We start from the raw sequence: 15,108 nt of genomic DNA on the forward strand, positions 1-15,108 counted from the left end.
GCTCACAACTTCTGGTGCAGAATATGCCAATCGGCAACATAGAACAAAATGTACCTCAGTTATCAAACCTTATAGTGGTGGTGTATACTTCAGGATACATCAGACAAGGTTTCATCTCACTGTTGATACACCATGCCTCGAGATGAGCTAAGGGGTGGCTTCTCTGACATGTCCTGTTGCTGCAGCTACGTCACAGATAGGTGGGGTATGGGGAGGGGGTATGAACATTCACAAAATACAGGAGGGCCTATGGATACTATAATTGAAAGGAAAGGTGCTACTATTTGCAATCTATTGTATTTTGATAGTTTGCTGCAGCAGGATACAGTTCTAAATTAAGTCATGCATATGACTGAACAACTTACGCAACTTGTTTTTCCCCTTGACAGTTAGTTAGCTTTTTTATTCTAAACTGATTTCTTGATTCACATTATGAAGAAACACACAAGTTATTGAGTTTGTTGGTAGCAACATTCCCAACACTGGACAAATGAACAAGTTGTTACCCCTGTGTATGTGTTCCAAGAATCCAGGTATCACACACTGTGTCTTAATCATACACAATGACTTGATGACTTGTTATTCATTTTGATTGCTTAGTTTGTTCTTGGATTCACAATCAAATAGTTACGATTTCAATGTTGTCTGTGTTGAAAAGAGTTTACAGATGTTTGCCTTGACTTCCACATAAATTTTAGTAAATAATTTGTATTTGAATTCATCCTCGCAACTCAGTTTTACTAATACATCTGATTATTCAATTGACTTTAGGATAAATTTGAGGTATTATTTTATATTTGATTCAACTTGGAAACAAGTTTATGAATTTTTCAAATGGTTTCAGGATAATCAAAGATTTTGTGTGGAATTTGTCTTGGAAACCTAATTTTACAGACTATTGCACTGAGCAGGATAAATTTGAGTGAAAGTTTTGTATTTGATTCGTCTTAAAAACATCATTCTAATAATATATCTAATTATTCCAATTAATCTTGTTTTGTTCTTGGAAAATTTTACCAATTTTTGATCAGCTTTTGGATACATTACAGTCAGTATTTTGTATTTTATTCATTTTAGCAACATATAGAAGTTTGTTACATACCTGGATTCTTGCATGTATGGATGTATGGTATGGAGTGTCTAGATAAGAGTAAAGTGATGAGAGACAGCACAAAACCAATGCTCATCAAAATGTGGATCTGACAGAAATAAAACTTGGACTTTCATAGATAATGTAACAGAACAGCTTTTAATATGCACAGTCTTTTTGGACTTGGCAGTCAAGGTTTAATTCACAGATGTTGAGAATTTTGAAAAGTTCTGAAGTGTACTGGGGGCGGGGAGGGTTTTAACACAGACAATCAATCTGTTCTATTTATGTATTCATTTTAGTACAATATTGGAGTAGAAAAAGCCAAATCTAAAACTTGGGATTGGATACAATATTGGAGTAGATATAGCCAAATTTAAAACTTGGGGTTTGATACAACATTTTCAATTCATAACCCTGCGTTGTTTCTGGAAAAACATTTTTTTGTAATATTTTCACTTTTTGTACTTTACGGAAAAAAAAAGTAAAGTGCTTTTAAATGCACGTTGTCACAAGGTGAATTTTGTAAAGTATACTAGACTGACCCTTAGTCGGTCGATATCCCGTTTATGTAGATTTAATAGGATGGTTGGTGGCTATTAGCATATTAGAGTACAGGTGGTTGGTGGTAGATAGGGCACTATACAAAGGTCTGAAAACCCGTCCTCGGGGGAACGGATCACTTCTGCTTCGACGGCTGACGACCGAACATCATCATGGTTGGAGCCTTGCTGGTTGTTGTTGCTGTATGGACCCTGAAAGTGTACACTAACTGTGCACTGTAGAACTTCATGGAATCCTGCTACGGGCTGGCATGCTGAAACGCTGACGGCAACCCAAACAACAGTGTGTGACTGCTTCGGATTCGCTCGACGAAAGTAATTCGATAGCACCGAACTTGTAAGTAATTCACGCGAACAACGCGGACGTGCACGTGTCGGGAGACAACCTGAACTCTTAGTTGTGACTTTAATTAAGTTGCCACCACCAACCTTTAACTTAACCTTTAACTCATGTTACATGCAATGTACTAGAACTTATTTAATTCTTTAGTCTTACTGAGTGTTGTACATTATTTTTTGACTTGCGTTAACATAACAAAGTTCTTTAAGTGAAACCTGTGACCCCGTGTGTATGCGTGCATTCTTTTCCTTAGAAACGGTTGGTTCCCCACCCTCTAGACTGCAATTACGCCACAAAACCCACTCGGTTATCTTGACATTTGGTGTCAGAAGTGGGATACTTACTCAAAAGTAGTATCGTTACTTCATTCTAAATTTAGGGAACTGTTGTTTGGTCACATTGTGTGGAAACAAAAGGGAAAGGAACGCAACGCATGCTGTCCGTTAAATAGTCAGTATGGATTTGAAAGAGTTGACAGCTTGGGGTAAAGAGCAGTTAGGTTTGGAAGGAGCCAATTTAGTCAAATTTGTTAATGAACAGCAGGCTAAAGTCAGGGATGAAAGACAGATTGCACGTGAAGAGAGAGAGAAAGAGAAAGGGCTTGAACGAGAACGAGAGCATGAGAAAGCGATATTGCAAGGAGCACGTGAGCAGAGGGAGCATGAACTTAGAATGGAAAAGTTAAGAACAGAAGGTGGTGGAAAAGGAGTAGCTCGTCCTGAGGTTAAGGCTAGTGCACCTAAATTACCTGCATTTGATGAGGGGATAGACGATATGGATGCATACTTGTGTAGGTTTGAAAGATTTGCAGGGGGTCAACAGTGGCCAAAAGAAACGTGGGCAACCACTTTAAGTGCCTTGTTAAAGGGAAAGGCCTTGACAGTTTACTCGGGTATGGTCCCCCATGAAGCGGTTGATTATGATAAGTTGAAGGATGCTTTGTTAAAACGATACCAATTAAATGAGGAGGGATTTCGAGTTAAATTTCGTAGTTGTCTGCAGGAGTCTAGTGAGACCGCTAGTCAATATGCTGTTAGATTGGAACACTACCTCGATAGATGGCTAACAATGGGTAAAGTTGATGGAAAGTATAATAACGTTAAGGATTTGTTGTTGAGGGAGCAATTTCTAAATACCTGCGATGGAGAGTTAGCTCTGTTCTTAAATGAACGTGCACCTGAATCTATTCAAGACATGGCTTGTTTAGCAGATAGGTATAGGGAAGCAAGAAAGCAGTACGAGTCCAAAGGGCAGTCAGTGGGTAAGACCAGTAGCGGTAACTATACAACACGTAGGCAGAATAAGGACAATACAGGTGATCGACAACCAGGTCCTTTACGGTGTTATCGGTGTGGGAAAGTCGGTCATATCAAGGCGAATTGTAGGCAAAATATGATAGGTACGGAAAAGTCGGGTCAAAGGTCAGTCTCAGATAAACAGTCGAATGTCAAAGTTGGTAAAGTAGGCTTCTGTGCTCAGGTTACCCATGTAAAGTGTGGGGAGGATAACTGTTTCTGTTTGCAGGGTCGTGACACTGTTGAATTAAAATGTGGTCATGAATTGCCAGTTATGAGTATGACAGCAATGTCTAGGCAAATAGAACAGGATATGCCAGTAGTTTTTGGTCTGGTAAATGGTCAGAAATCTAAAGTCTTGCGAGACAGTGGCTGTAATGCAGTAGTAGTTAGAAAGGGACTAGTTGACAATAGTCAGATGACAGGCGAGGTGCGTACATTTATCATGATGGATAGGACATGTAGAAGGGCGCCAGTTGCCAAGGTTACAGTGGACACTCCTTTCTACTCGGGAGTAGTAGAAGCTTTGTGTATGGAAACCCCATTATATGATCTAATCTTAGGAAACTTTAGTGGAGTTAGACAACCTGATGATCCTGATCCTGCCTGGCATTGCCATGAAGTGAGCAAGCTAAGCCAAGGGGATGGAGAAATGAGTATTTCTCCTAGTGGTGAGGTTGTTGATTGTAAGGTCAGTGGTGAAACAAAGGGGGAGGCTAGTCCAGAAACTGTGATACAAGCCGTTCAAACTAGAGCGCAGGTAGCTGCAGAAAACAGGCCAGTTCGTAAGTTAGTTGTCCCTGATATTGGAACAGAAACTGAGCCAGTGACTGCACAAGGGTTGCAGTTGGAGCAGCAGAAAGACGAAACATTAAAACGAGTACGTGAGTATATTGCTAGTGGTAAAGAGGTTCACTCTGGTCGTCGTAATGTGGCAAAGTTTGTCAGTAGGAAAGGTTTAATTTATCGGGAATTTCAGTCCCCTAATATAGACCATGGTCGGGTGTTCACTCAGCTAGTTGTACCATTAAAGTTTCGTCAGAATGTGTTAAGATTGGCTCACGAGTCGATAGTGGGAGGTCACTTGGGGTCAAAGAAAACACGTGATAAGATTCTTACTCAATTCTATTGGCCAGGAATTGATGATGACGTAATGCGATACTGTCGGTCTTGTGATATCTGTCAAAAGACTAGTCCGAAAGGTAAAGTTAGCAAAGTACCCTTAGGTAGCATGCCATTAATCGATACACCATTTAAGCGAGTAGCTGTAGATTTAGTTGGACCTTTACATCCAGTAACTGACAGAGGTAACCGTTATATATTAACCCTAGTAGACTATGCAACACGTTATCCAGAGGCAGTCGCTCTGAAACGAATTCAAACTGAGGTAGTTGCAGAAGCACTAGTATCTATGTACACCAGGTTAGGTATACCCGAAGAAATATTGTCCGATCTAGGTACTCAGTTTATCTCAGACTTAATGCAGGAAGTCGATAGGTTGTTGTCTATTAAACAATTAACGACTACTCCATATCACCCAGCATGCAATGGGCTCGTCGAACGTTTTAATGGTACACTTAAGAGTATGCTAAGGCGTATGTGCACAGAGAGGCCAAAAGATTGGGATAGGTACCTGGATGCATTACTATTTGCTTATAGGGAGGCCCCACAAGCTAGTCTGGGATTCTCGCCATTCGAGCTATTGTATGGGCGCACAGTCAGGGGACCCATGACTATATTGAGAGAATTGTGGACAAATGAACAGGACAATCCACAAGTGAAGAGTACTTATCAGTACATACTAGATCTTAGAGAGAGACTTGAGGATACATGTAAGCTAGCACAGGAAGAGCTGGCAAAGTCTAAAGTCAGATACAAACAATACTATGATAGGAGGGCTAAAGACAGACAGTTTAGTGATGGTGATAAGGTCTTGGTATTATTACCAACTAATTATAATAAATTGTTAATGAAGTGGCAAGGTCCATATAGAATGGTAGAAAGGGTCAGTAACACAGATTATAGAATTGATATGGATGGGAAGTTGAAATTATACCATGCCAATATGTTAAAGAAGTACGAGGAAAGAGTGAGTGATGAAAGTAACAGTAAGAACGAAAAACCTGTAACAGTGATGGGAGTGATGCAGTGTGTGGCAGCAGCTGTGATTGAAAGCGAAATAGATGAAAATAATGCTATTAAATCACCTGAATTAGTAGATACGATACCTATAGCAGCAAAGGAAACTATAGAGGATGTAAATATTTCTGATGGATTAAGTGTGGAACAGAGGAGAGAAGTAAAGAAAATATTGAAGTCGTATTCTGATGTGTTGACTGATTTGCCAGGAGAATGTAAGATTGGAAGGCATGACATAAAGTTAACTACAAAAGAACCAGTCAGATCTAAACCATATCCGCTTCCATTTGCTATGAAGGAGGTAGTACAGAATGAAGTGAAAGCAATGTTAGACATGGGAGTGATAGAGCAGTCTGAGTCGCCTTATGCATCCCCAATAGTATTAGTACGAAAGAAAGACAAGAGTGTACGTTTTTGTATTGACTTTAGAAAGTTAAACCGGGTCACAGTGTTTGACGCGGAACCAATGCCGAACCCAGAGGAACTACTTGCACGACAAGCTAAAGGGTGCTATTTCACGAAAATTGACCTTACTAAGGGGTATTGGCAGATCCCGCTCACTGATGAGGCAAAGGAAAAAACTGCTTTCCTCACGCCTGATGGCTTGTTCCAATTTCGCAGAATGCCATTTGGGTTGGTGAATGCACCCGCAAGTTTCTGTCGTGTTATGAGAGTCCTTCTGTCAGGCATGGAAGATGTGGAAAATTTAATGGATGACATGTTGATATCCACAGTATCGTGGAAACAACATTCTGAACTGGTAGTAGAATTATTGTCTAGATTGCGCAAAGCAGGTTTAACTGCTAGACCTTCGAAGTGTTATATTGGATATGCAAATTTAGAGTTTATAGGTCATGGCATAGGTCAAGGGTTGCTAAGGGTAATGCCAGACAAAGTGCATGCCATCGTTAATACCAAACAACCTGAAACCATTAAAGAAGTTAAGTCATTTCTAGGGTTGGCAAACTATTATCGGAAATTTGTGCCAAACTTTGCAGCAATTGCAGTGCCATTGACAGATTTAACTAGAAAGGGACAGCCCAAGAGAGTAAATTGGGGAGAGTCTCAAGATAGAGCATTTAAATTGTTAAAGGAAATTTTAAGTAGAGAACCAGTTTTGCGTTTACCAGATTTTGAGAAGACCTTCATACTGAGAACGGATGCTTCTGATGTTGGTCTAGGGGCTGTATTAATGCAGGAATTTGATGACGGTAAATTCCCTTTGGCATATGCTAGTAGGAAGTTACACCCTAGAGAGAAGTCTTATTCTGTTATTGAACGTGAATGCTTGGCAATCATATGGGCTATGCAGAAATTACAACAATACTTGTATGGTAGAGAGTTTATTTTGGAGACCGATCACCAGCCATTGATTTATTTGAAAAGAGCTAAAGTAGCTAATAGTAGATTAATGCGCTGGGCATTATATTTGCAATCATTTAATTATAGGATTGTAGCAATTAAAGGTAGCATGAATATTGGAGCGGACTACCTAAGTCGTAGCTTTACTAACGAGTAGATCATTTTGCATTCGGAAACTAGTGTTTCCCTCAAAGCAAACAAACTTTAATATCCATAGTTTAATTTCAGTATACTTTACTTTTGAGACAAAACTTACTTTTCGTCTTAAATGGGGGAGTTATTGTCACAAGGTGAATTTTGTAAAGTATACTAGACTGACCCTTAGTCGGTCGATATCCCGTTTATGTAGATTTAATAGGATGGTTGGTGGCTATTAGCATATTAGAGTACAGGTGGTTGGTGGTAGATAGGGCACTATACAAAGGTCTGAAAACCCGTCCTCGGGGGAACGGATCACTTCTGCTTCGACGGCTGACGACCGAACATCATCATGGTTGGAGCCTTGCTGGTTGTTGTTGCTGTATGGACCCTGAAAGTGTACACTAACTGTGCACTGTAGAACTTCATGGAATCCTGCTACGGGCTGGCATGCTGAAACGCTGACGGCAACCCAAACAACAGTGTGTGACTGCTTCGGATTCGCTCGACGAAAGTAATTCGATAGCACCGAACTTGTAAGTAATTCACGCGAACAACGCGGACGTGCACGTGTCGGGAGACAACCTGAACTCTTAGTTGTGACTTTAATTAAGTTGCCACCACCAACCTTTAACTTAACCTTTAACTCATGTTACATGCAATGTACTAGAACTTATTTAATTCTTTAGTCTTACTGAGTGTTGTACATTATTTTTTGACTTGCGTTAACATAACAAAGTTCTTTAAGTGAAACCTGTGACCCCGTGTGTATGCGTGCATTCTTTTCCTTAGAAACGGTTGGTTCCCCACCCTCTAGACTGCAATTACGCCACAAAACCCACTCGGTTATCTTGACACACGTGTTGTGTTTCACCCAAAAAATCAGACAATAAATAAGGATTAGATTCTCTTGTATGTTGACAAAAGAGAAATATAAATGTTTTGAAATTAATAATGGGATGGGAATTGGGCTAGAGGGTCTGAATATGAGGAAAATGGCTGTTGTCGAACTGAAAACAGAAGAAGACCCCTAAGTCACATATTCTTTATCACATACATGTACATCTAGAATCATAGAACGCTATTGCACCTTTATTAACCTAGGAGTTCAAAATTTATTATAACTCAACATTTGAATTTCAAAAACTTTATTTTCAAACTTTTCGTCCAAAAATATTGATTCCCCTTGCCTTAGTTGGAACTTATTTGCAAAAAGTTGTTTATTTCAAAACTTTATTGAAATCTTTATTTGAATATCTTTATTAGGATCTTTATTGAATATTGTGTCAACTCCAAAAACTTGATTTGAACTGTGCATATGAGGTGCAAGCTCTGTCTTTATTAGGAACCCCAAGAGCTTACTGACATCAACATCTTTATTGACAATGGATGGCTTTTCAAATATCATAGTATCCTACCAACAACACTCAAATTATTCTTTCATATCAAAAATATAATAAATAATCTTTTAATAAATATGTATGCAATGTAAATTGACATAATGTATACAAAGAATTTTTTTCAAATGAATAAATCAAGTTACACAATTTTGATTTTTTTAAAATTTTTCATAGCTGTTACTAAACATATTGATGGGTAATTTTGATTAGTTGGCAGGCTGCCAACATTTACCCCCATAAATTTCCGGTTCTCATTCATTTGCAAATTAGGGTGCGGCTACTTTAACAAGTGTTGACAAACACATGCAAAGCTATACAACCACTATCAACACAGTTAAAAAAGTACAAAGAAATGCATGATTTTTCAGACCATTTATATGTAAACAGATTTTGATAAATGAATGTTTATAATAACAAAGCTCACGATGTTGAGTTACATTAAATGTTAGCTAACATGTTGTTGGAATTCAATGTTAGCTAACATGTTGTTGGAATTCAATGTTAGCTAACATGTTGTTGGAATTCAATGTTAGCTAACATGTTGTTGGAATTCAATGTTAGCTAACATGTTGTTGTTATAAAACTTTGATATTTGCAAGCCAGTATATATAACAAGAACTATAAATTAATGATGAAGAAATAACATCTGAGATACACCTCGTCATGACTCATGTAGTGAGTCGCGATTAGCATGACTTCCCACCTTGCCTCACGGATCGGCTCCTTGTGAGCTTGAAACATCTTAACATTATTCATGTTAGACTGCCAGTATTTGATGTAGCCAGCGTGATCTCCCGTACACATCCACATGTCATTGTGACTCCAAGTCATAGTACGTACCGGGTATTCATGGGCCTGTAAATAATTATAAATACATTTCTTTATATGCACATTTAAAGGCCAAGTTTGGATTAGGATTACATTCGCGTGTCAAAAACAGTTGTCTCACAGACCTGTAAAAAAAGTTGATCTTATGTTATCATTTTGGTTCTACTGATAAGTTAACACTAGTGGGGGTCGAGCAATCTCTGACAGTTTTGAAGTCAGTAATGGTGTAAGACAAGGGGGTATTTTATCACCTCGGCTATTCGCAGTATATATGGATAAGTTAAGTGATTCTTTGGGCGAAGTAAATACTGGCTGTTACATTGCTGGTAAATGTTTTAACCATTTGTTATTTGCAGATGATATCGTTCTTATTTGTCCTTCTGTGAAGGGACTAAACAGACTGTTACGCTTTTGTTCAAGCTATGCTGTAACCCGTGATATCATTTTTAATGCAAAGAAATCCAAGTGTCTTTATGTGATGCCAAAGCAATGCAAAATCTCTCGTGTACCACATGTTTATCTGAGCGACTCAACCTTGGTATTTGTTAGAAAACATACTTACCTAGGAGTCATCTTGAATTATATTGGAAACGACAAAGATGATATCAAACAGCAAATGAGAAGTTTTTATGCTAGTGCTAATAGTTTAATCCGTAATTTTAATCGTTGCTCTTTTGCAGTGATGATTAATTTATTTAAAGTGTATTGTTCTTCATTGTACTGTGCTCATCTCTGGAATGTCTTTACTCCAACTTGTTTAAGTGAAGCCAAAGTTGCATATAATAATGCTTTTCGTATTTTGCTAGGGGTAAAGCAACGTATCACTATTTCTGAAACCTTTGTGAGTGATAACATATTGACGTTTTCATGTATGCAGCGGATGGCACAATCAAAGTTCTATTTGAGATTACTGAACAGTCAGAATACTTTATCACCGACTGTAATCAGGGATAGCAAATATATGGCTGTTGTCCTTAGAGATTGTTTTTGACTTGTAATTGACAGTGTTTGGAATTTTAGGCTTCTTTCAGTATAACCTTCCTTTCACTTGTTCATGTTACCGAGACTGTGTCTTGTGTTTTTGTTGTATTTCACTTTGTCTTTTGTATGTGTTTTATATTTTATTTTTATGAGCATGTTCTCGAAGTAAATAAATAATTTTTTTTAAAAATAATGTGAGAACCTGGGATTGAAACCCTGGCCTTTAACTAATAAGATAACACTAATGTGAGAACCTGAGATTGAAACCCTGGCCTTTAACTGATAAGATAGCACTAATGTGAGAACCTGGGATTGAAACCCTGGCCTTTAACTAATAAGATAACACTAATGTGACAACCTGGGATTGAAACTCTGGCCTTTAACTGATAAGATAACACTAATGTGAGAACCTGGGATTGAAACCCTGGCCTTTAACTGATAAGATAGCACTAATGTGAGAACCTGGGATTGAAACCCTGGCCTTTAACTACTAAGATAACACTAATGTGACAACCTGGGATTGAAACTCTGGCCTTTAACTAATAAGATAACACTAATGTGAGAACCTGGGATTGGAACTCTGGCCTTTAACTGATAAGATAACACTAATGTGAGAACCTGAGATTGAAACCCTGGTCTTTAAGTGACAAGATAGCACTAATGTGAGAACCTGGTATTGAAACCCTGGCCTTTAACTGATAAGATAACACTAATGTGAGAACCTGAGATTGAAACCCTGGTCTTTAAGTGACAAGATAACACTAATGTGAGAACCTGGGATTGAAACCCTGGCCTTTAACTGATAAGATAACACTAATGTGAGAACCTGAGATTGAAACCCTGGTCTTTAAGTTACAAGATAACACTAATGTGAGAACCTGGGATTGAAACCCTGGCCTTTAACTGATAAGATAACACTAATGTGAGAACCTGGGATTGAAACCCTGGCCTTTAACTGATAAGATAACACTAATGTGAGAACCTGGGATTGAAACCCTGGTCTTTAAGTTACAAGATAACACTAATGTGAGAACCTGGGATTGAAACCCTGGCCTTTAACTGATAAGATAGCACTAATGTGAGAACCTGGGATTGAAACCCTGGCCTTTAACTGATAAGATAGCACTAATGTGAGAACCTGGGATTGAAACCCCGGCCTTTAACTGATAAGATAACACTAATGTGAGAACCTGAGATTGAAACCCTGGCCTTTAACTGATAAGATAACACTAATGTGAGAGCCAGGGATTGAAACCCTGGCCTTTAACTGATAAGATAACGCTAATGTGAGAACCTGGGATTGAAACCCTGGCCTTTAACTGATAAGATAACACTAATGTGAGAACCTGGGATTGAAACCCTGGCCTTTAACTGATAAGATAATGCTAATGTGAGAACCTGGGATTGAAACCCTGGCCTTTAACTGATAAGATAACGCTAATGTGAGAACCTGGGATTGAAACCCTGGCCTTTAACTAATAAGATAACACTAATGTGACAACCTGGGATTGAAACCCTGGCCTTTAACTGATAAGATAACACTAATGTGACAACCTGAGATTGGAACCCTGGCCTTTAACTGATAAGATAACAATAATGCGAGAACCTGGGATTGAAACCCTGGCCTTTAACTGATAAGATAACACTAATGTGACAACCTGAGATTGGAACCCTGGCCTTTAACTGATAAGATAACAATAATGTGACAACCTGGGATTGAAACCCTGGCCTTTAACTGATAAGATAACACTAATGTGAGAACCTGAGATTGAAACCCTGGCCTTTAACTGATAAGATAACACTAATGTGAGAACCTGAGATTGAAACCCTGGCCTTTAACTGATAAGATAACACTAATGTGAGAACCTGAGATTGAAACCCTGGCCTTTAACTGATAAGATAACAATAATGTGAGAACCTGGGATTGAAACCCTGGCCTTTAACTGATAAGATAGCACTAATGTGAGAACCTGAGATTGAAACCCTGGCCTTTAACTAATAAGATAACACTAATGTGAGAACCTGAGATTGAAACCCTGGCCTTTAACTGCTAAGATAACACTAATGTGAGAACCTGAGATTGGAACCCTGGCCTTTAACTGATAAGATAACACTAATGTGAGAACCTGAGATTGAAACCCTGGCCTTTAACTGATAAGATAACACTAATGTGAGAACCTGAGATTGAAACCCTGGCCTTTAACTGATAAGATAACACTAATGTGAGAACCTGAGATTGAAACCCAGGCCTTTAACTGATAAGATAACACTAATGTGAGAACCTGAGATTGGAACCCTGGCCTTTAACTGATAAGATAACACTAATGTGAGAACCTGGGATTGAAACTCTGGCCTTTAACTGATAAGATAGCACTAATGTGAGAACCTGGGATTGAAACCCTGGCCTTTAACTGATAAGATAACACTAATGTGAGAACCTGAGATTGAAACCCTGGCCTTTAACTGATAAGATAACAATAATGCGAGAACCTGGGATTGAAACCCTGGCCTTTAACTGATAAGATAACACTAATGTGAGAACCTGGGATTGAAACCCTGGCCTTTAACTGATAAGATAACACTAATGTGAGAACCTGGGATTGTAACCCTGGCCTTTAACTAATAAGATAACACTAATGTGACAACCTGGGATTGAAACTCTGGCCTTTAACTGATAAGATAACACTAATGTGACAACCTGGGATTGTAACCCTGGCCTTTAACTGATAAGATAACACTAACGTGACAACCTGGGATTGAAACCCTGGCCTTTAACTGATAAGATAACACTAATGTGAGAACCTGGGATTGAAACCCTGGCCTTTAACTGATAAGATAACACTAATGTGACAACCTGAGATTGGAACCCTGGCCTTTAACTGATAAGATAACACTAATGTGAGAACCTGAGATTGAAACCCTGGCCTTTAACTGATAAGATAACACTAATTATGTGAGAACCTGGGATTGAAACCCTGGCCTTTAACTGATAAGATAACACTAATGTGACAACCTGAGATTGGAACCCTGGCCTTTAACTGATAAGATAACACTAATGTGAGAACCTGAGATTGAAACCCTGGCCTTTAACTGATAAGATAACAATAATGTGAGAACCTGGGATTGAAACCCTGGCCTTTAACTGATAAGATAGCACTAATGTGAGAACCTGAGATTGAAACCCTGGCCTTTAACTAATAAGATAACACTAATGTGAGAACCTGAGATTGAAACCCTGGCCTTTAACTGCTAAGATAACACTAATGTGAGAACCTGAGATTGGAACCCTGGCCTTTAACTGATAAGATAACACTAATGTGAGAACCTGAGATTGAAACCCTGGCCTTTAACTGATAAGATAACACTAATGTGAGAACCTGAGATTGAAACCCTGGCCTTTAACTGATAAGATAACACTAATGTGAGAACCTGAGATTGAAACCCAGGCCTTTAACTGATAAGATAACACTAATGTGAGAACCTGAGATTGGAACCCTGGCCTTTAACTGATAAGATAACACTAATGTGAGAACCTGGGATTGAAACTCTGGCCTTTAACTGATAAGATAGCACTAATGTGAGAACCTGGGATTGAAACCCTGGCCTTTAACTGATAAGATAACACTAATGTGAGAACCTGAGATTGAAACCCTGGCCTTTAACTGATAAGATAACAATAATGCGAGAACCTGGGATTGAAACCCTGGCCTTTAACTGATAAGATAACACTAATGTGAGAACCTGGGATTGAAACCCTGGCCTTTAACTGATAAGATAACACTAATGTGAGAACCTGGGATTGTAACCCTGGCCTTTAACTAATAAGATAACACTAATGTGACAACCTGGGATTGAAACTCTGGCCTTTAACTGATAAGATAACACTAATGTGACAACCTGGGATTGTAACCCTGGCCTTTAACTGATAAGATAACACTAACGTGACAACCTGGGATTGAAACCCTGGCCTTTAACTGATAAGATAACACTAATGTGAGAACCTGGGATTGAAACCCTGGCCTTTAACTGATAAGATAACACTAATGTGACAACCTGAGATTGGAACCCTGGCCTTTAACTGATAAGATAACACTAATGTGAGAACCTGAGATTGAAACCCTGGCCTTTAACTGATAAGATAACACTAATTATGTGAGAACCTGGGATTGAAACCCTGGCCTTTAACTGATAAGATAACACTAATGTGACAACCTGAGATTGGAACCCTGGCCTTTAACTGATAAGATAACACTAATGTGAGAACCTGAGATTGAAACCCTGGCCTTTAACTGATAAGATAACACTAATGTGAGAACCTGAGATTGAAACCCTGGCCTTTAACTGATAAGATAACACTAATGTGAGAACCTGGGATTGAAACCCTGGCCTTTAACTGATAAGATAACACTAATGTGAGAACCTGAGATTGGAACCCTAGCCTTTAACTGATAAGATAGCACTAATGTGACAACCTGAGATTGGAACCCTAGCCTTTAACTGATAAGATAACACTAATGTGACAACCTGAGATTGGAACCCTAGCCTTTAACTGATAAGATAGCACTAATGTGAGAACCTGAGATTGGAACCCTGGCCTTTAACTGATAAGATAACACTAATGTGAGAACCTGAGATTGAAACCCTGGCCTTTAACTGATAAGATAGCACTAATGTGAGAACCTGAGATTGGAACCCTGGCCTTTAACTGATAAGATAGCACTAATGTGAGAACCTGAGATTGGAACCCTGGCCTTTAACTGATAAGATAGCACTAATGTGAGAACCTGAGATTGAAACCCTGGCATTTAACTGATAAGATAACAATAATGTGAGAACCTGAGATTGTAACCAAGGCCTTTAAAGGCCCACCTCCGATTAGGATTAAATATGTGTGAAAAATGGCTGCCCAGCCATGCTATAGAAAACACAAATGATCCCAAGTAATCCTTATTAAGATAACACTAATGCAATG

General features: G+C 38.8%; 1 protein-coding gene across 3 annotated transcripts in view; it reads right to left on the reverse strand.

The window, feature by feature from the left end:
- The window catches only part of LOC144451462 (uncharacterized), a 120,852-nt gene that overhangs the window by 57,313 nt on the left and 48,431 nt on the right, over nt 1-15,108 (reverse strand). For all 3 annotated transcript variants that reach the window (XM_078142303.1, XM_078142302.1, XM_078142301.1), the window contains exon 6: nt 9,031-9,182. In XM_078142303.1, coding sequence (XP_077998429.1) covers nt 9,031-9,182 — 152 coding nt within the window. The remainder of the gene's footprint in view (nt 1-9,030; nt 9,183-15,108) is intronic.

This window comes from Glandiceps talaboti, chromosome 21, assembly GCF_964340395.1.
Source record: "Glandiceps talaboti chromosome 21, keGlaTala1.1, whole genome shotgun sequence".
In the NCBI taxonomy this organism is placed as follows: Eukaryota; Metazoa; Hemichordata; class Enteropneusta; family Spengelidae; genus Glandiceps; species Glandiceps talaboti.